Source organism: Aethina tumida, chromosome 1 (assembly GCF_024364675.1).
Source record: "Aethina tumida isolate Nest 87 chromosome 1, icAetTumi1.1, whole genome shotgun sequence".
NCBI classification, from domain to species: Eukaryota; Metazoa; Arthropoda; class Insecta; order Coleoptera; family Nitidulidae; genus Aethina; species Aethina tumida.
In genome coordinates this window covers 53,137,758-53,161,622 of record NC_065435.1, presented here as the reverse complement: position 1 = coordinate 53,161,622, position 23,865 = coordinate 53,137,758, and the positions used below count along the sequence as shown (strand labels likewise).

The window sequence follows — 23,865 nt, the reverse complement described above, 5'->3', positions numbered from 1 at the left end:
GTTTGACTTCATTTAATTTGGGCATAATTTATTACATCCTCGGAACTAATTGCGTAAATCACTTTATTAATTTAATTTGGGCTGTCAGTTTTACTAGCACGAGACGTTGCGTTTTATTGGTGGACTGAACGGTGCAAAATGTGTTGAATAACAAACAAGATGCACTTCTGAGAAATGGAATATTCTGATCTGTAAGCTTAGCTCTGAATATTTTTACGGACCTAATAATAGCCACGTTAGTTTTGAGTTTGTGTAAAATATTGTTGTTGCTGTTGGCACAACAAAAATACTTATTTAATATTACCGTTGAACCCGAAAAACACGAATTTAACACCGATTAACGATTGGAATCGGATCGACGTTAAGTCGATAGAGTGACGACGCTGTGATGTCGAAAGAGTGTAAATTTTCACCAAAAGAAGAACACAATCTTTCACGCGCTTCAACCCGAACAACCGAAAACGTATTCGAACCACGTTCACGGAAAATTCGGATAAAACGTAAAAAAATAAATTGCCGCTCTGAAAGCAGAAAAATATCGAATACCCCCTCTGTGAAATATGAAGCCGGACCCAATATCGCCACGGCTATCGCATCTTTTTTCTCACTAACTGTCTTATCGAAGTTTCGAGTCGATGTGAGGGAAGTTCGTTATCATTTTTAGGGGGGAAAAGATATTTTGTTACACGGGAAAATTAAATTCGTCCATCAAAAATATATGAGATTTTGAATTAAAAGTATTGGATGTCCCGTTTAATTTTGTGAAAAAACAAGGGTGTAAGACTCACAAAGGTGTGTTACATTATACCTAAGCGAAATTGGGTCCACGTGTTAAATATTAAAATCTTGACGTATTAATAAAACAAGAAATTAGTGCACAGAGGCAGTGCTTCGGTATTAAAGCAAAAGAGTAAAATTTGTCCGACGTTGATAATAAAATAATTTCATAATGGTGACAGTAACGCAGTAATTGAGTGGGGTTTATCCGCTTATTAAATATTACTAATGAGAGCATTAACTAGAGTCGAAAATCGTGTTTTTATTTTAACGTCACAAGTGATAATCATTTTGATTTTCATCCATTAAACATGTAATTACTGTTACGTGACAACTTAGATGAATCAATTTTTCTAATTTTCGCGTTAATTTACTACAAAACCGGACAGATTTCACAATAACAAAAAAAAAATCCTACCTTATGACGTAGTTGACGCAAACCACGCTCTGCGGCTTCTGCATTTTGTCGTAAATTAGCGTGGCCTGGGTTACAACCCAAACGTAACCGCCCGTCTTGGCCAGGAAACGGTAACGGTTAGTCTCGGTTTGTCCCTTGGAGAACACTGTAACAGAAAAAAAGGCACATCAACCAAAGTAAAGAACGGGTAGCATAAAATGTGGCACACGGATACGTGGCCGGCGAAAGAGTTATTACGCGATTAAGCAAAGTTCGCCGAGGCTTCGGGGGACACATTTAATATGTGTACGTTCATTTTGCGCTCCCCCAAGGGTGGAAAATAATGGGGGTTACGGGTGCGTGGGCGCTTTTTCTTTATTATTTGGGGATTATTTCGAGTTCGTGCGACCGAAAGTCGCAATTTGTACCGCTAAGAAAGTGTTAATGATACGAAACCGAAAGTACTTGGCACGGTTTCAAAGACTTCTTGGACGGGCGAGAGAACCGCCGCCGTCGACGTCGCCGCGGCCGTTTCAATATCGGTTTATTAACCTTATAATAAAAGTCAGAGAACGCAACGCCGAAACCACGTCGGCATGTGACTTTTATTGCTAATTTCAAGTTACAAAACTCCGATATATTACGACGCTGGCATCTGACCAGGCTGCAATACACACACATTTGCGAAATTTATTTTTACTTTTCGCGACTCTTAATATCTAACCCGTGATATGTTTTATCGCTCTTTTCCTGGTACAATGAGAACTACTGACGGACTATTTATAAATCTGTCATATGATTTTCAGACTAACCGGGAAACTAACCATAAAATCGCCGCAGAACCGTTTTAGAATTGCTAAAATTAATTGGACAATACTTCTTTAATGAAACACATTTTGTATCACATGGATGCTTTTCACAAATATAATTTCATTTTATATATTTGTATTACTTAACTTTTCTTAAAAAATATATTTCCCCCACAAAGCTATATTAAAATATATAATGATAGACTGTAAAAAATAATAATGGAATATAAAAGTTATTCATTAACTGATGTTCCGACATCCCCTAAAGCTTCAACAGTAAATAATAAAGTCCTTAATCTACTCAGCAAGTCAATAATGAACACTCTCACAATCGAAATTAAATTTAAAAAGTGTCTGTCACTTCCGTCTAGCCATCAATAACGATTTTTTTATCTATTAATAATAGTATTTTAGATCAAACGATAATATTTATTTTTATGTTTATGTTTAATTTCACTTTATATATTGTTATTACTTAGCTTTCCCTAAAAAATAGTGTCACAACAATAATTGATGGGAATAAATATATAATGTTTTTCAAGAGCTAGAAAGTATTCGAAACATGAAGCCAAATAAATGAACTGATTGATCTATAATCCGATATAGATTATTTTGATCGTAATAATTTATAAACAAATAGAAGAGTTATATTACTATCCATTAATTTATTGAATGCTTTTTTCAAAATTTCAACAACAAATAACAAAATATCTAATATGTTCAGTAGGAGCAAATCACAAAGGGACATATCTAAAATTAAATTTAAAAAGTGTTTTTCACTTTCGTCTCGATTGTCTCATCTGTCATCTATCATTAAACTACAATATTTGTTTTTATATTTTGTTATCATTTGGTTTTCCCCAAAAAAAGTTAGTTTCATAACAAACTGTTGATGGAAATAAATCAAATGTATACATCATATATTTTCTTGAAAGTTTTCGAACACAAGATAAACTGATTTATCTATAATCCCATATGGATTATTCTTATTGTAATAATCTATAAACAAACGAAAGAGTAAGACTATTATGCGTTCATTGATTAACTGATCTTTCAAACATCCCCAACAGCTTTAACAGCAAACATCACAATCTTTGATCTACCCAGAAGGGAACACATCAATAAAATACAATCTCACTGCTAAAATTAAATTTAAAAAGTTTCCTACACTTCTTTGCCTTCAATAACGATTTATTATTATACTAAATAAGAGTGTTTTGAAGCAAACTAAAAAAAACTATTTTTATAATTATGTGTAAGTTCATAATTTTGTTACTACTTAGCTTTCTCTGAAAACAATTTCATAACACGAAATCAAAGATATGAATTTATTCATGTATAATCCGATGTAGTTTATTTTGTTTACAATAATTTATAAACACATAAAAGAGTTGATTAATAATTAATTTATTGAATGATTCTTTCAACGCCCCCTAAAGCTTCAACAGCAAACAACAATCTAATCTACTCAACGGGAGCAAATCAATAATCAACATTCTCACTGCCAAATTTAAAACTGTAATATTTGTTTCTATTTTATATTTAATTTCACTTTATATATTGTTATTATTTAACTTTCTTTAAAAATATAGTTTGTGAAACACCTTTGAAAGTTGGGAACAACACAAGATAAAGATATAAAATGATTTATCTATAACTGTAATAATTTATAAATAAACAAAGGTGGAATATAACTATGCATAAACTTATTGACCTATATTCTCGTCATCGCCTAAAGCTCCAACAGCAAATAACAATATTTTTAATCTACTCAGAGGGGAGAGCGAGTCAATAATAAACAATCTCACTGCCGAAATTAAATTTAAAAAGTTCCGTCACTTCCGACTCGTCTTAAATATCCGATTTTTTTTTTCTCGCCTCGACAATGGTGGCATCTTAATGCGTCGACGCACCGTTAATCCGCTCAAGCTGATTTTGTTGAAACGGCATAAATCTCTGATGTGACATGTAGAACAGGATGAAACGCCACTCCCGCAGACCCTGCGACTTCTGGGGTTGAGGGTTGTCGAGCCTATTCTGTTTTGTTGTTTTGGAGGTTGGGCATTGTTGGCAGTAACTTTGGCTGGGAGTGCGATATAAATTAAAACTTTATAAATTATACTAAATGTAAGAAACGACCCCATAATTTGGGACGAAATCGGCTGGACTAAATGATGAATATTTTTTATGTATTGCAGAAAATGGAAGGAAAACATTTGGTTTTTCAAGTGTCAATAAATCCAGTACTCGGCCGATTTTTAATCACATTTCGAATAGATAAATAAAGATATCAACCGTTATGATGGCGAAATTTACCGACGAAATCAATTTCTTAATTTCTCTTCAGAAAAAAACATCAAAAGGTGAAGTTATACGCCTACTGTGCCAAACAATCAACAGAAAATTTAGTTTGAACCTTCTGTAGGAGCCGGAGTAATGGATCGCATCTTTTCGGTGAAAGTACATAAAACGCTCAGTTTACCCAGGAGTTTCTCCCTTGATAAGGGTCTGACTTTTTCATTCTAACAAAAAATCTATTAACTTATGTGTGCTGTTTATTGTAGGTACGTGAAACGTGAGTTAAAATTAAGTTATTATGTAATATTTTGATAAATACTCCTCCTCCCAGTGTCACGCAGATTGCATTTAAAATTGGGTTTGATAATATTCGCGTGATGTGAATGACCTACCAATTTAGATTGTTTCATCATACTTATGACGCAGAAGATATTTGAGTAATTAAAGCATTTTAAAACAGATGCTTTGAGACTAAATAACAATACACATAGATTTAAGAGGAATTTTACTGAATTTCCTGAGCACGCCAATTATTCCAAAGTTTGAGATCTCTGTTTATTTAGGCAAAAGACAACGTAAACCCGACGCTGGAATATTACATTAGTTTGCTCCACTAAAACAATTTACTATTAATTAATTTGTTTTAAATTTTAAACTAGTGGAAATGTTAAACTCACAGAATTTAATTAATTTGCAATTATTAAATATGAAAATTGAGGAAATTTTATTAAAACATGATTAACATTAATTAGTGGCTTCTCATTTTAGAAAGAATGTTATAATATTCATATGGTGCAACTACATAACAGTAAATTAATCCAATAATTAATGATGAAGCGCATTCGCCATTTTTGCAATAATGATTTCAGAGTCAGCAAATATTTTACGACACAATTTTATTGTCGACATCGGGAGACTCTGCAATTCAAAAGCTGTTCAGTGGACTTCTACAAATAAAATGCTCCCATCGACTACATTAAATTCTTATTGACTTTCAGAATCTATAACAACCCTTCTTTATTTTCGACATTTACATATCATTAAAAGCCGAGATATTTAAGAATAAAATATTTCCAGTATCAACAAATTCACAAACGTTACGAGAAAATGGGAACTGACGGGAGTTACAGATGACATGATGCAAATAGTCAGATTCCAGTGAATTTTTGAAATCTCTTCATTCAGATCCTTTAACAAATGCCGACGTTTCTGTGCGTTTGATGTAGGTTTGCTGTTCACATAAAAAATTCAGTATAAAATAGCGCACGGGCTGCTAAGTTGGAATTTATCTTTATTCAGCGTCCCAATTATTTTCAAATCTATAAATAATTTGCTTTATGCTGGTATGTATCATAAATCTAGGCGAAAATACACACATATTTTACGCTTAATTAGAAATATTTAAAATTGAAATTATTCTGCCATCTGGTGAAAACTAAATAACTGTCCCAGATTTGTTAGGTCGGGTATTACAAAATTATAAATTAAAAGCAATTTATATGTAATAAAGTCGCACGTTTCTCGTAACGTATGGTGTGGCAGAACATTTCTGCCAGATTAATAATAAACATAGATTTTAATCTGTTGTTTTTGTTAAATTTTCTGTTTATCGTACGGTGTAACACACTGAACATTACCGTCAAAATATGGACCAATATAATTTAGAATGATAGTTTTTATGTTTGTCATCCGACAAAGAGTCGCATCTGGTCCCGAAGCTAAATTGTCTGTAACCAAAGTTTGAACTAGGACGTGTCATGCCTTTACCGTATACCAAAAGCCGTTCTTAACTTTATCCCAAACAATTTTTCAGCTTTATGAAAGATCGGTTCATATATGAAGCTGCGCACTTTGATTCCGAATGATAAATTGTTCGGGAAGTCTGACGAATTCTTCCTCGTTTAGTTCTTATTGGATTTAATATAGGACAGCGACTATGTTGAAAAATTGCCACTTATTAAATTATATAAAAAAACAACTTCCTGGGGGAAACGAAAAGGAAAATAATGATCTAATTAGGAACCAATTATCTGGAATTGTTCGCGTTTTAAGTCTACCGAATACTATTTTCGTCTGGTTGCTTAATCTCAGATCGTAAATGTGTCTGTATCAGGATTGCAGCGGACAATTTCCGAGTGGATCCTCAAAAATTGCTCTTTGTCTCGGAACGCGTCAGCCACACAGCAAATTTAACAGTTACTGGCGGCTCAGTTTTATGACCCCGGCACCAACATTGGGACAAAATTGCTTTGCAGTCAAAAACAGTTTATTCCGTATCTCAAAAAAAAAAACCTATTACTCTGGCCGTGCATCTTTGATTATTTTTGTTTTACTCACAAAGAAGTTTTACCATCAAAGAATATTTCGTTAAAATTAAATGGAAGATGGGAGAGAAGTTAACTTTTGTGACTTGTTTATGACTCATTTAAAGAGATTGACAAGTTTAAACACTTGTATATAAAGAAAGACAAGAAATTGTATGAAGTTTTATTTAATTACTCTATATTCATATTTATAAAATCTTTAGAACGACGTTGATTTAGAATGAAAGACAGTTTATTCAACATCTCAAAAAACAAACTTAATAATGTGATTTTTCCCTATTGTTTTTGTAACAACAATATACTTCAAAAACGAGTATAAACATATTTTTATATAAATATTTTTTATAAATGCAGCATTGGGACAAAATTGAAATAAAAGAAAATTTATTCTGTGTTTAAAATTTAATATTAATTAATTTAATTACATACTTTTCATTCTTTTTTATTTATTTACTGAATTTTAAGAATTTGTATGACGAAAACAGTTTAAAAGTTTAATTGTGATAAGGAAAGGTAAATAGCAATTATAAAAAATATAGGCAACAACTATTAATTTAGATAATTAATAATAATAATTAATTTTTTATTAAAATATGTTTTGTAGAAATTATACAAATGAAGGGAAAATAGTCAACTCTTGTGAGTTGTTTCTCAGCAATTTAAAAAAATAAATTAAAAAAATTTAAATAATATTAACATTTAAACTATATTTAAATAATTTAATATTCTAGTAATATGTAGTCATCATATTCATTCATACTGGGACAAAATAGCTTTGCAGTGAAAGGCAATTTATTCTGTATGTATATTTAAAAAACTATTAATTTGATTGAAGAGAAAGAAAAAGTTAATTTTGATTACCTCTTCATGAACAATTTAAACTAATATGTTTCTAAAAAACTAAATATTATTTGATATAATTTCTTACTTAAGTTTAAGATTTACTTTAATTTATAAAAAATATTAAATTAATTAAATCTAATTAATCTAACTAAATAAATAGTTCAATTACTTAAAATAAACTTTTAATAATTTTTGATGATTATTAATAATTGCTGACTGAAGTTTATTAAATTGTATTTCAGATATGGACAAAATTATATTTTTATTCATGTTCACATTTGTCAAATATTACATGTTAAAAATTTATTTAGTTTTTGACAAATAATGCTCCCTTCAAAACAATTTTAACTAATATTACTTGTAGTTTAAAGTAGAGTTTCTTCACAAACACATAAAACACACGCTAACCTGCTTAATTCAACTTTATTATCGCCTTCAAAAAATATTTCTGGAAAATTAGATTAACATTTTAAAAAGCTAAGCCTGGCGCATGTCCGACATTTCGCTGAAGCCGTCGAAACAAAATGTTGGAACATTTAGCTCCATTAAAGCTCAACAGGAATCGGGATAATGATGAAAAGTTGATAGAGCACCGGCCTCCATTTATCATGGTATTCCCGCGTGGAGCAGCCTCATTTACATTCGTATTATATTACCTTACATATTTCAGGTCCTGTCAAGTCCTGTCACAAATGGCCGAGACCTGATACATGTGTATCCGACTTCCACTTCATGCATGATAATATAGTATATACATGTATAAAAAGACTGAGATAAAAATAAACGTAAACAAAATAGAATATAATTTATTGATTCGCTGATAGAGCCATTAATGAACATATACACCCGTCACCTAAATTCGTAAGCCGATAGTGATGAGGCCCGATACCAATTGACCTTTATCCGGATAACTTGAGAAGTGCGTTGTTAAGAATTATGTCGACAATTTAGGCCAATCATGTAAATTCTAGCGGCCAACGGTAGAATATAAATTAAGCTTAACTGCGTTATATCACGCGTGCAACGCGGGTGCGTTTTACTGCCTTTGTCCGGTATTATTAAATCTTTTCATTGTTTTGAACAGAAATGGCACGTGTACTGACTGATGCTAATGCAAAATCGATACGTTTTATGTGTGTACAAGTGCGAATCATTTGCGTGTCTTGTAATTTTGTCGTGTGTTGCGCATCCGCCAATTGTTTAACAAGAGGACATCAAGCCCGAAGTTTTCAATTTGTATGAAATCAAGCTGCAGCTATAAATACGTAAAAGGTGTCAGAAGCTGAAATATATGTGCGCACCGAAAGTCGTGCATCATAATAACACTGCCTACGCCGACGTTGTGTTGCTCTGCACGTTTCCATAATAGCCATAAATTTCCAAGTTTACAACAATAAAATCCAAATTCATTTCCCGTGCAATTAAAATACCCTTTTATTTACGTTTATTATATATATTTTTATTCGGTCACCAAAATTCCACGGCACACGAGGATCGAACGGTGTGGGACTGTTTTATTTTTAAAAAGATTAAGTTAAAAATAAGAGAGTAAATTAATAGAATGTTTTCGAATGTTTTAATGCACATGTTATGTCATATATATTTGGGAAATTATTTTTAAACCTTCGAGCAATGCGGGAATACAAAGTTAGAGTAGTAACTTCTGCGAAAGTAATAACAAAGTTTGTGCAGATTGGGAATACGTTCCTGAATTTATTCGACATATTTACCGTTTCCATTTTCTCCGTGTTATTCAATAAAGCCTCCGTAAACCACTATTCAACAATATTGACGTGATTAAAACATATTTAACATAAACCGACGCACAAAATTAAATTCACAAAAGTTGCTTGATGACTTTTTTATTAACCCTATAAAACTTTTCTAATTTACATGTGAGATTTTCGTTCCACACCACAAAATAAAATATTATCTGACCACATGCCAGCGTGTATTATTTTATAAAAATATCAAACAAACGGAATTCCCGAAACCTATTGAAATTGTTCATTCGTCCATATTAAGGAAATTTCATTGGCACCTATATCAAATGAAAAATGTTCGGTGTTTATTTTTATTATTCATAAAAGAATCACATGCCAGTTTCCACGTGATGCTACAATTTTAAATGACTATAAATCAGATTAAAAATAGTCGCATCTCGTGGTTGCTTTTTTTATTTTTAAATAAAAGTTTTATTTTCATTTAGTGGAACTTCACAACTATTTATTTGTGTTTGTATTAAATTACTTTAAATTTAGCTAATGGATTCCCAACTTCTAAATTCGTTGTCCTCTTTGGCACTAATTATTTTTCCGACAATTTGGTCTTTGTTTAAATTAAATTCTTGAGTGTCTGATAAAATTTATTGCCAGTTGCGCAGCGATTTGATTAAGAATATCGTCGGATTCGAAGAGATATCTGTTTCGTTTAACAGGCGACAAGAATATGGCTAAATTACTAAATAAAGACAGCATGCAAACAACATATAACTGATACGCGTTTGTTCAAGCCCATATGAAACTTTTTAACGAGCACAGAGACTTAATCATTGTCTTATTTAGTCTCACTTATAGCAGAATCGATAGAACAAGTTAACAGAGCTTGAATTATTCATAATGTCCTTTGTCGATTTACTCAAAACACCGGCTTACGCCGTGCTCTCCAGAGGTGTTTCCAAATTTGATAGACAAATGCAAAATATCAACCTAGAATAATACAATATTGTTCCAGCAAAGTGATATTTGAATTAACATAAATAACGTGGTTAATTCAAATAAGCCTTTACCATGCGTCTTTCTGATTGGTTTATAAATCGTCCAGTCCGAAACGAGTTTTCTTGTTTTCGTGTAGGATTCAAAACAGCAAGATTTATATGCTCATTCCCCTCGCAACCCAAGAGACAATCTCAACGGGGCAAAATGGGACGTGTATTCTGACAAGAAAACCACAAATTTTAAACAAAAATTATTATTCAGCGGATGCATTAACACAATTTCTAAATGCAACAAACAGAGAACTGATATATTGATATTGATTGGCATGACCTGGATATTTCTTCTTATGTTCGTTACTCGCAGCCGGTAACTAACCCGGGAAATAATGGCAGATACTCTCAGAATATAAGTACCCTGCTGATTCCGTTAACCCACATGCGAGTCAATGCACTTTTGCAATAAAAAAAAAACCTACCAGTTTAAATCTGGCAAAAGTAAATTTGCTCTTCTGGTCTGTGTTTGATGCGGATTTAAGCAAATATTAGTGTTTCGCATATTTTAATAGCGATACCAAGTTCGCTTGCTTATTTAATAAACAAATTTGCACTTTTTCTAACCACTTATCGATTAAACACTATAGTTGGTTTTAATCACATTCGAGAGCGTTCACTTGAAAGTTTTTTTTTTTCAAACTTTGTCACTTTTATTATTAAATCCAGGCCTTGAACAGAAGTTGAGCAAAAGTCGTGTGATTGTTTGGGAACGCCAAGTTTAGAAAAAGAAACTCGATTCTGCTTTAAGGCATGAAGTTTCGTTCACTTTTCGGGATTTCGTGCTTCGTGAACTGTTAATTTATGTTCCTTTGAAAAATAAGGAAATGAAAGAATAAATCAACTTTATTGATATACACTTCGTGTAAGGTGGAAGTACATAATAATACAAACCAATTAATTAAGGAATAACAGATACAGATGGTAATTAATATTAACAGTCCATTATAGTGGCTCTAAAACGCGATCTCTGGATGTTGTAATTAATTTTGAGAATCTCCCAATTACCTCAGTAATCTTACACAAGGTATAAAGGAATTTAAATTAAAACTGAGGCCGTAAAAACGTTTAAGTTATCCCAATTGTTATATCAATTCTAGTTTTATGCATTTCCATTCCATTTTACGGTATTTTAATGAAATTGCTTGTTTAAAAGACCTCATGGAATGCAAATAGGTTTAGAAGCCGCTAATGTGTTGTCACAATTTTTTTAGAAAAATTAATTTATTTGTTGTAATTTTATTTAGTTAATGCAGTTTCACTTCAAAACATTCACACGATGTTTTCCATTATTTAGAGCATTTTTATGGCATTTCATTCTTTTACAATTCTACACGTGGGGAAAATTGGTTGGAAGGATCTCGACTTGTATTTTGCGTCTCTGTTACTTTAAATCCCGCCGAGGAAAAATATTATTGCCCTTTTATATGCAAATGCTCTTAGGTTTCTGGGTCGCTTGTCTGGAGAAAGAAGTTCAGCGAATATGACACGATGTAGTGTGATCATAAAAATAATGGGGAAATGTAAAGTACCTTACTAGGAGAATGCAATTAACTGTTATTACTCCCTAGTACTAGAGGATTTTTGCAACACCACGAGGAGACGATTTAAAATGATAAAAAGTGAAGAACGAAATCGTATGTTGTGCAGCACCCGTCCTTATATTATATCGTCGTAACTCCGCGGGTATAAACCTTTATATAAAAAGGGGATCTGTTCGAGGAAGGAAGCATCGCCGGGGCGGCCATCTCCTGAAACCGTCCCCCATCTCCGCTATCGACCCGCTTCCAGAGCCCAGTTTTGTCAGTGGGCGAGGATTCCGCACTAAATTAAAATAAACCGGTCGACGTGCAAGACACATTTTTCTAGATTTTCACGGATTCCCCCCGCTGTATTTTTAACCCGATAAAACATTCATTATACACCTGTCGCGACGTGTGGCACACACGAAGGTTTTCTTCGAAAAATCATTCAATAAATATCTTTTATCGGGATAGATACATTTTTCGATAAAATTATTGGGTATTTCTACATATTGCATTTTGAATATTTTAGTGAAGTGGCAATTATCGTGATGTATGATATGCACTACATTTCACTGCCTGATAATATTACTTTGTAATTACATTATAACTTAATAATGTTAGCTGATAATAGAAATAATTCGATTAAATGTAATGATTTCAGATTTGATCACATCCTTTTATTAAAAATAATTAAATATATTTTAAAACCTCTGACCTTTAATTATTTAATTAATTGTAAGGTTTCAATACCTTAAATAATGAATTAAACAATAGTAAAACATTATTTGTCATTACTTTACTATTGATCTTCATAATTCTACTTCAATAAACAACCATTTATGCTTGTGATGCTTTTGTAAATTACCCTTGGTTCACCTCAAGCCAATAAATAAATCGTAATATTATATCGAAACAATATAATAAAAGGAAAAAATAAAAACTTACAGCACTTGTAGGCGGTCCCTATAGCATCGCTGTCCAGGGCATGGTGGTATTCGTACACTGATTTTCCAATCAAATCTTCAGCATTGTACCCGAGAATGTCTTCCAAACTATAAAAAAATAATATAATACATTAGAACATTAGCATTTAATATACAGTGTGGACCATTTCAAAGCGGAACACCCCCATAAAATTTGTATTTTTTTAATTGTAAGGCATGAAACTTATAGAAAAAATCTTACGTTTTTCGCACCAAAACCAAAACCTACTGGGTAATTTTTTGGGAATGAAAATTGAAGAACATTAACATACTAACATTTTTTTATAGAGAACTTAAGTTCGCCACTGGATTAAGTACTCCTTGAGATGGGTATATACCAAATTTCATACAAAAATATGCATTTGTTCATAATTCTGTGGAAAAAATAAAATTCATATTTTTTTCATGAATTTATTAGTTAAGTCAAGTAGTCTAATAAACTGCAAAAATGCATAAATTATCTTATTTTTCAAGAATATTAAAATATTATATAAATAAAGTTTTTTGAGGGTGTCCCACTTTTAGATGGGCCGCACTGTATGATGAAAGCAAATGTAACTTCAATACAATTTTGAAGCAACGAATGTTTGAGTATAGGCAACCACGATTACACCAGCGTCGCGTGGGTAAGCATACGACAGAGTCCGGTTTATCACGTGAATCGAATCAATAATTAAATTTTGAAAGTAAACCAAAGAGTCATGACTACAATAAAAACCAAATTAACATACACGTTCTGTTTACATTTCAATCTGCGTTAATAATTAGAGTTTTCCTAATATCAAAGTCCAAGTTTAAATTCTTGGAGTGAATCGGCCTGAATTATGCAGCAACGCATAATATGTATGTTATTGCCACTGTTAAGCAACCCAATGCAAGAGTTTAATGCGTGATTGAGCGTAAGACACGCAATTACAAAATATATCTTACATTTTATCGTCGGCGTGGGTGAACTTCATGTCAAGGCTGTGCTTGGTGAGGAAAGTTTGTCGTGGAAGCGGATCTTCTATGTTAGAAGGATGGGGTATGGGTTTGCCGACTGCGACCAAGCATCGTTGTAAATTTCCGTTGTCATTATTCTCCGATTTAACGCTGCTCCGGATTATGTGCCCGGTACAGTGGATCACCTGAAAATCACAAAATATTTCGTTTTAGGGGCAATTTCTGTCTAAAGTATCAGGTGCGGGATGAGGAACCTACCTTGTAGGTGGCGGACTTAAGGTTAACCGATCTGCCCTTGCTTGTCAACGTGCACTTGAGCCGTATGAAGAATGATTTTGGTGCATCAACGTCTTCCTGACTCTTGGACCCGAGAATTTCTTTAATTTCGTCGTGGTCACACGGATGGCTGTATTCAAACACGTTCTGACCCATGAGGTCAACCTGGAATTAAGAAATCCAAATATTTTATAATATTATAATTACACTTATGTGTAATTATAAAAATTACAAAATGAATTTACAATAAGTCAAAATAGATTCCTGGAATTTTCAATGTTGTACTTTGACCATTGGTAATAAAATCACAAATTAGTTTCACATTATGTATTCATCAAGTTAATTGTATGTAGTTTATAGCCATTGAACGACGACTTCCACATGTATAATAAACAGTTACGAAATAAAGTTATTTATTGTCCCTCTACTCGGAATCGGAGGTTTCAATTATAGCATCTTGTTTAAGTATGAATATTTAAATATGAATACTAATAAAATACGCCGGAGATTTTACTATAAAATTTTAAAGAAAGTTTAGTTTCCCCGGCTATCTTTTTATTGCTGTTTTAATGTTTGCGGTTAACGTTCGTCGTCATTTCAGAAGAAACCAAACTGCCGTTCTCAAAAGAGGAGGTAAATTACCTGCGTAATACCCAAGTAGTCGCTGACGTTTTCCGAAAGATAAACAAAGTCACCTTCCTTGGCGAGGACCAACAGAAATCCGTCGAGTGTTTGTAAGAATGTTGAATCGTCGATGTTCAGCTTTTTGTCCTCGATGGTCAACGGTTTGGGCACTGAAACAAACAGAGAAGATTACAATAGGGCCGTCACGAAATTTTATCGGTTAGACTCACCCAAATTGGCCATATCTCTGACCTTAAGGTACGAAATGGCTAATCGCATGACGGAAGCCTTGTCCAATTGCTGGACCTGCTCCTGCGACAACGGAAGGGCATTGGCCAAATCTGTGAAAATCTCTGTCTCTCGCGACCGACGGGAGCGAGCCGCGTCTCTTGATTTCTCTTTTCGTTTTTCATTGTTCCTGAAACAACAATAAACGGGGCATTAACAACAATGCTATCTCATTTAGTTTTAATAATAAAAACTATTAAATTATTTATCTCTTGTATTTAATTGATGTTTTGATTACTTCGTTACAATTTGTTTTCATATTTTAACTGGGTCAACAAATACTAATTTTAATATTAATGTTTATAAATAATAATAGTGTAAATATGCGGTGGATCAAATACAAACTTTCTTCCGTTAAATTTAACATTACACATATTCCATTTATTTATCTTAATTCAGGCGAAATGATAATGTTGACTTTTAAAAAGTAGTTGAATATAAATCTGCATTCATATTTTCGTCACTATTTTAATGGCTTTTATTAATTAGGTTAATAACTGAATATTTATTTAAACGTACAAGTTCATTGAAAAATAGAGAAAATGTTAATTATTATTAAGTGTGGAGCATGCGAATTTTGTATTCGTGCCACGCAGACTGTTAAAAATGTTGTAGGTGTTTTGCCTCACTTAAATGTAATTTCTGGTAACTTGTGTTTACTACATAAATTTAAATAAATAAAACAGTAGTAAAAAGTCCAACGATGAGAACTTCGGACGTTTGTTGCTTATTTAATTTTTCGTAACATGCAATTTAAATAATTTATTTTCTAACTTATTGGTCAATTAATTAATCAATCAAAGAAAGTTTTAAATTCAGGTTTACGATATAATTTCTATGATTTCCAGATAGATATTAATCATAACAACCAGAAAGATATCGGTTCGTACTCCTCGGAATATTGGCAGTTAATATTAGACACCAAATAAATTTCCATAATTTAAGTGTTGTGATTTCTAACGACGAAATATATATTTAAGTATAAAAATCGCATTTCAGCATGCACGTGGCGACAAAAGAAATATTTTTATAATCGAGTAAACTCACATTGTTGCCGACAATTAATTGCACCAATAAGACACACAGTTTCGAATGATCCGATCTATATTTAAAGCCAGTAGTCGGTGAAGGCATGTGACAAACCTCGTGCTTAAAAATTTGCCAAACGAATTATAAGAAAACCGCATTTTTTTAATATCCATGTGACTTATATTAAATTACACGCTAAAATAAATATAAACCCATGGCACCGTAGCGTTGCTACAATTTTTATTTTTTTACGTAATTAATTGTAATTAAGAAATAAATTTGCGATCCATTAACACTTTAACAGTTGGACAGTTTGTTTAATGAGAGTTAAACAGTTGTTAAAAATAGTCGGAATTTTTTTGCCGGACGTAAAAATATACCAACCAATACTGATTGATTGCACATTTAAAATTAATTTTAGTTTGGAATTTTTTTTGATGTCGCTCGAAATATTTGTAAGACATTTAAAAATTTAAAAAAAATATAAATATTTTACGTTTTTTTATAAAATAAGGCTCAAGGTTAACACTAATTGGTTATTATTAACAAACCAACTAGAAGTTACGTTAACAATTTTTAATGTAATGGAATACAAAAAAGGATGGAATTTTACAATAATCCAGATAAAGATTTTAAAATGGCGGATCAGACATTTAGAGTATTTTCATTTAGAAAAAATTGACAATAGCTTCCATTTACGAAGTCCTGCTAAAATGTAGAAGTACTTATTTGCACGGTTAAGGTGTGAAGTTGTTTTTAATTGAAAATCTCAGGAACATAAAACAGTGATCAAAGAACAGGCGCCATATTGAATAAATGGGTGGACTTTAGAATAAATCAGCTTTAATACACAATAAAAATGTTAAAGTAATCAAATAATTAAAACAAAACTTGAAATAAATTGAATTTTTATGTAAATATTAGAATCTTACCAGGCGGATTTAAATAAAACAAGCACAGGGTACCTTTATTGCACTAATCAGATAAAAAGTATACGAAAATTTGCGCATAATTAACGTATTCTTTTTGTTAATCATAGCACTTATATTTTCACCTGGTCTAGGAATCGTCTATAAATATTTATACGACAGGAAATCTATTCAACAATCGCCGTAACGGTGTGTTTGTTCTGTGTATATGTATATGTAGATACTTCGATAATTTAATAGCACTATTGAGTGCTTCTGTTATCAGTGTACGTGAGATTTCTTAATTTGACTAAAAAGAAAGGTCGAGATTTGTGTATTTCACAATATGTACTTTATAACATGTGGGCCGTTAACTGATGGAAAAAATTATTTCGATATTTTTAACGTTGATAATTAAAAAAAATTGGAAAGAAATGGGGGAGATACAAGTATATTCGTTGAATCTGATAAAAATAATTTATTCCTAAGCAAATTATCTTTTTTATGAACAAAGACTTTTGTCTCGCTGCCACCAAATTTTCCCAAATTCATTACAATAAGCAAATTACTTATTTATTGAAAATAGTTAAAAAACGTCAAGGAAAGAAGTTACCGATAAGAAGTTAGTGTACATTCTTATTTTACCGAAGCAAATATTGGATATTCCAGTATATTCCAGCTACAGAAAGCGAGGTGCAATTTGTTTCACTAGTCATTTTGCACCACGATCAAATGTTACTTATATCAAAACAAAACAAAAATATTATAAAACAAAACTTCGCTACCACGTTGTTTTAATAAACAATTAAATCCTCACGTGTCCACGCTTTAATTAGGACCAACAACAAGTGATCTTAGCCATCGCAGACGTCACATCCATGAAGTGTCAAGACTACTTACATAAAATCTTCGATATCACCAAACTGGACGAATTGACAGGTATTATAGCATCCGTTGGCGTAAAAACTGTAGCAATTGTTGTAGTCGTAATCAGGATTGGTCTGACAGGGCAGCCCCAATTTGGCCAGGAGACCGTTGGGCCTGATCCTGCCGACCGGTCCGTTCTCGATGTCCGGCACCGTTCTCCCGGGAGAATTGCCATTGTTCGTGTAATAACCGGCACCGTAACCTGTACAATCGTTCGCACAACCGTCATCGGAACGACGACGGGGTTGATTCTGGTCGTGATTTACGTACCCGGACGGGTAGTAGTCACTGCTACACTCCATCTTGGTCAGGGAAACATTACATGTTACGGCCTTTCACGTGCACGACGCAAAAATTGTATAAACACAGCGAGACACGGCTATGTGTGGCGTAGGAATTGTAGTCAAAGGTAGAAAACGGTCTTATCTTATCTTGGAAAGAACAGCCACTTCAGTCTTGTAACGCATCTGTGTTTGCCACCCTGAGCAGCGAACAATATACGATTTTCGCGGTCCAAAGCGTCGGAGGTGGTCATTCAAAATTTTGGCGTCCGATAAAAAATGCTACTTTTAACAATAGTATCTTATGGTCGGTTACGCGGATCCTGTACTACTGATAAGGTAGATCTTTTCAACGCAGATTAAATTGTATCATTTGAAATTTTGATAAACAGTTTTCTGTTTTCTTCATAAAATTATTTTTATGTTCACGAATTACGACAATGTGGTGTTTATTATACTTTAACTAACTTCATCAGTGTATTTTTATCTTGACGACAAACATTTATACATATGTTTGGCTTTATCGATATAAAATTCCACACCAAACACCAAATAACGGAATACTACATAGTCTATGTCACTATGTTATGTAATATTTACTCTGATGATTTCATACTATAGTAAATTCATGCTAATTAATCCCAAAGTGCTGCGAAAGAAATTAACTCGTACAAAAAAATGTGTTAAATTAATTTCGCTAATCCGCACGGATTCAAGGTGCCATGTGCATATTGTTAAATGTCCGAACGAGACGTATGAGATTTATTTAAAGCCAATTAATATCGATGTGTACATATCCAGACTCGGTCCAGACATGCGATATCCAAACAACAATGATTGCCATCCATCGGTCAACGAACGAACTAAATCGAATTATGAAATCAGTGATTAATAACCATTTATCATTTGATTTTCTTTATTCGAATTCGGTCGCGATTTTGATTTATTTTAATCGCCGTATTTTACACGCGCCACTCGATCCTATCGATTTTTTATCAGGTTATTATCGGGAGTATTGTTTGGACAAAAAATCTTTACTGTAAAATATAGGCTTAATAATTTTTACACATAGTAATACTTAATTTTAATTCATGGTTACCGATATTAGTTAGAGTTAAACCGAAACCATAAAATCAGATTAAATTTTAATATAAATGAATTTAATTCCATTTTGTAATATTGTTAATGCTTTGCTTAAAAATATCCAAATAAGTTGAAATATAAAGCCAACAATACTTTTCACATTACTGATAATATCTCTGTAAATATTCATTTTGGCCATGGCGTTCCATTTCGATTAAGAAAGTTATTGGCATTTAAATTTGGAAAAATGTAAACGGATATATCAAATACCCTGTTTAAAATTTTATGTTAGGATACTACAACCGCTGAAAGAAGCCTTTGTTAAGGTATATTCCAAGAATGAGCTTTACAATATTCATGTATAAGTTATAACGTATCTCAACAACAAATGAGAGATTGTATTGGCATTGAATCCATATTTTGTTACTTAATTTATTTTAGTAAATTACTACTGAGTGTATTTTTCTGAAATATGAACTGGAATACACGTCTTATTCAGTTTATTAATTTTGCAGTCTGCAAAGATAATCTGGATACAAGATGTTGATTGAAAACAACAAAGTTGTTGATGATTTAAGTCATAAAATTAAACGCATACCACGGACACCCTGTATAAAATTTAGGAGTACTAATAATGATTACTGAAAGGATTGGTTAACGTTAACTTTTCAGCATCAAAATTGGTGGGTTTACAGATATTTTAAGAAGACCATCATCAATTTGTCAAATTTTTGGGAAAGAATTAGTTACCCAAAAAATGAGGTTTAGATATAGGACATTATGGCATATTATCATATACAAACATTTGGAAAAAATATTTAATTGATAATTAAATTTTCCTAATTTTGACATTAATGATGAAAAAGATAAGTAAATAACAAATTTTTGAATAAATTGTTATTTACTTATTAACTGTTTTTTTTTTCATCTAAAAAGTAACACAGTAAGAATAAATAAACAACAATAACAAAGAAACCATTAAAATTTAATATATATTATTATATATATATTATATATATACATATATATATATACACATATACATATATATATATATATATATATATATATATATATATATATATATATATATATATATATATATATATATAGTATTTCTGTAGAGATAGTTATAAATATTTTGTCCAATATTTTTTATGTTTTTGTTTTCTATTTCTACTAATTTTTTAAATAATTAACTGTTTAAAGATATGTGCCATCTACCATTGAAAAATAATAATAGTAATAATGTAACCAAATATTTGGTTTTTGTTTATTTTTTCCAATTAATATTTTTAATAATTTTTTTGAGAATAATTTTTTTTTCACAACATGCTTCTCAATAATAGGCGAAAAAAGTTAGATAAATGATTCAAAATGCAATAGCTACAGAATCTACATAAAATTCGTTTAATGTTCACTTCCGGTTGAACCGGAAGTGGCAGTACATTGACAATATTTTGTAAATTAGATAATACGACGTTATTTCTGCAACCAAAATATCACATTAATGTCCTATAGCATTTCTATAAACTTCCATTGAATCAATTAAATGAATCACCCCATATAATTTTCTAATATCACATAATTATGTGCACGATTCTTAAATTATCACATACATAACAAAATTAATTAATATTTATTTACAAATACGTAAACTCAAGTAATCTACGGTTAGGGATAGCAAAGTTTGACGTCAATAGTCATCAGTTTAACAAACTAAACATGCAGTAGAGTTAAACAAATAAAACAGAGATAAATGGGATGGCACATCATTTGACCCACAGCTAAACGATTCCGACATAAAAGCAGAAGTTCAGTTAACTGCCAAATAGTTATCAAGGATGTACCATTTTTCTAATAATCAGCGAATATAAATTTAATAAATGCATTATCAAATTTTGGAACTTTAAAAAGCGATTGCCGCAATAAACATGAATAATTTCCCGGAACCACATACTTATCTATTCAGCGCGCGTTTCTCGCTCCAATTAAAATTATTATAATTACAGTGACAGATTGTTATTTTTGCAAATCTGTACTGAGAAATGGTATTGCTGGTAACGTGGGCACTACGACAGATTCTGCACGTAGCTGCCGTAATATTTCTTCTTCCATTGAAATTTCTTCGAACCGATTTCGCGTGTATCGAACGCGCCGAGGCCTTCGCCAATTTTTCTCTCGGCTACTTGGCGAGCGTCTACGGCGTGACGAAAGATCGCCATTATATTCGTATAATTTCGTTCGGGTTACTTCACCTGTTTTCAAGGATTAGATGTGAAACACGAAAAAAATCAGCGTCAATTTGTTTAGTTAAAATCATTATTAAAATCGGTGAAAGTACGCAATATACAATTTAAGCATTTACAAAGGAATATATTTTTTTCTTTGAAGTTTATTTTAAAATATTTGCCCCGTAAAGTAGATAAAATAAAAAATGTTTAATTTATCCAAGATTAAAACACTTTAATTTTGTGCAAAATATAAACAGTGATTTAATTTAAGTACACTAAAAATTCCATCGAATGTTAATAAAGTTTTAAAACAAATTTTATGGCATTACATATTACATCATTTATTTCTTCATCGCACATTCGAACATTAAATCTTATAAAAATATACCAAGACATTTGATTACTCAATAACGTAAGTATTATAGTTGTTAAAAATACAATGTCGAATCACTCACATTTTTAGTCTGTACAGTTCCAAGAAAAAAACTGGTTCACGAAAATACACACTGCCGATACAAACTACACGAGTTCTGGATGTTTAATATTAGTGTAAACACAAACACGGGCAGCGGCAAGTCGACCTTTGTATTAGGGGAAATTGGGAATTCCGGGACTTCTAATTAATTCCGTATTGTCGGGAGCTTCTAAATAGATAATTAATTGGTTACCAAAAAGGGGAATTTCTTTAAATTCGATAATAAAATAATATTTAAAAGTGAATTCTGTGTGACTCACTAAATATGCGAATATGTCGAATTCTTTTCGCATAAATTAACGACCGAAAATTACATGCTCATAATCGTTAATGTTGCGGAAAAGTACCACTTTAAAAATTTGTTAGTACACCACAGTATTTTATTACTGTTTCATAAAGATAAAATTACAAGAAACAAATTTATTATCATTATATTATTATTTATAAGAATATTTTATTTTTATAATTTTACTAAGGCTATTTTTGAAACAAATTTTTGTGCAGTTTGAACATTTTCCAACAAAGTTAACACCACGTGTAAATATTCGATACCGGAAAATGTAATTTACGTTTTGGTTCATGATTTATTTGAAAAAAAAAATCTAGCATATTTTAATATTATTGATTTAAATAGTATATGTTATTTTATTTTTAACTTTGTTCATGCTCTTTGGAACTACGTAATTCATTTTTTAATACATTGTATTTAAAACATTTTTTATGTTAAAAATAGAGTGGTGGCACTGTGGTTCGTACAAATTTACTTAAAACAAACAAAAAATTAGCTTAAAACAACGTGGAATGACAATGAATAAATTGAAGATGAGCATCATCAAGGTCATCTTGAAACTTGTAACCAATAAAGCAATATCTCGTGCTACAGTTTGAAAATAGACTAGATATTAAACTGCTATTGAAAAGAGGCTTCATGCAATAAATTTCATCAAAAAGTTGGGCAAATCGATTCAACAAAAATTAATCAGAATAACAAAAGTAGAAGTTAGACAATTGCCTTTTGTTCCCTTGCACAAAACGGTAATCAACCTTTTATTGATTATATTATATACGATGGTAAATGTATTGATAACGACAATTCTCGGTGGAATGGTTATTAAAAAAAATCCAATAAAGATTTTGGTGGAAGAAATTTACATAGTGACGGCCTACAAAGAGGCCAGTCGACCAATTCAGCTGTTCCAGAGTGACCAAATCCATGAAAAACTTACTCAAAAACGAGCGATGTGCTTCTTCAAGATAATGAAAGACCACATGTGGCATTCACAAGAAGTTTCAAAGTGTTAAATGGAAACCTTTACCTCATCCACCGTATGATCCAGATATTGCTCCACGTGACTATTATGTATTTTTACCGTTAGCAATTTTTTATATAATATAATAAACGGTTTAATTCTAAGAGAATGTGAAAACTGATATTAATATTTTCTTCAGTTCCAGGAACCCATAAATTTATTCTCCTGGCATCAATTTGGTTATAGAATGGTGTCAAAACTTATTATTATAACGGTTATTATTTTGTTGAATAATAATAAGTTACTTTAGAGAAAGTTATATAAAGTTAAATTAACGTTTACTTTTAAATAGTAGTTTAATTATATCTAATTTATACACAAACTAGACCAGTTCTAGCTTTTTAACATGCTTTTTAAGTGAGAGAGCACCAAATTCGTAAATAATAGAAATAACAAACACCCTAATGTAGACTGATAAAAACAGCAATTTGTTGTAATAAATATTGACTAACACCGATGTCCTTGAAATTTTGCTACCAGTTTTTTGTTTCTATTTAAAATATAACAACAATTATCCAAATTGTTATTTCTAATTTAAGATACTCGAACATAACAACAAATAAAATGGATATATGCAAAGTAATATTATACATACAGAGAGATGTGCTATGATTTCGTCAGTCGTATCATTGACGTTCTGACCACATATGCAAATGCCATTACGTACATACATAGATTAGCATCAATGAACCGCAATCAGACCGTATTGTCTCGTGACGACGACAACTGTGACTAAAATATTCGATTTTAATTGGATGTATTGG

General features: G+C 31.6%; 2 protein-coding genes across 3 annotated transcripts in view; both read right to left on the bottom strand.

The window, feature by feature from the left end:
• The window catches only part of LOC109594646 (protein similar), a 74,748-nt gene that overhangs the window by 37,321 nt on the left and 13,562 nt on the right, over positions 1 to 23,865 (bottom strand). For both annotated transcript variants that reach the window (XM_049970629.1, XM_020009884.2), the window contains exons 2-7: positions 14,797 to 14,984; positions 14,585 to 14,736; positions 13,925 to 14,107; positions 13,655 to 13,851; positions 12,687 to 12,793; positions 1,196 to 1,340 (exon numbers count right to left, since the gene is read on the bottom strand). In XM_049970629.1, the coding sequence (XP_049826586.1) occupies positions 1,196 to 1,340; positions 12,687 to 12,793; positions 13,655 to 13,851; positions 13,925 to 14,107; positions 14,585 to 14,736; positions 14,797 to 14,984 (972 nt within the window). The remainder of the gene's footprint in view (positions 1 to 1,195; positions 1,341 to 12,686; positions 12,794 to 13,654; positions 13,852 to 13,924; positions 14,108 to 14,584; positions 14,737 to 14,796; positions 14,985 to 23,865) is intronic.
• Positions 17,667 to 18,227, bottom strand: LOC126266510 (uncharacterized). The gene has a single exon (XM_049970637.1). The coding sequence runs from the start codon at positions 18,018 to 18,020 to the stop codon at positions 17,688 to 17,690; it is 333 nt and encodes a 110-aa protein (XP_049826594.1). The 5' UTR covers positions 18,021 to 18,227; the 3' UTR covers positions 17,667 to 17,687.

What these genes read in the sequence shown, in the direction of transcription:
- LOC126266510 (XM_049970637.1), bottom strand. Translation starts at nt 18,020, where the DNA reads ATGGAGTGTAGCAGTGACTACTACCCGTCCGGGTACGTAAATCACGAC.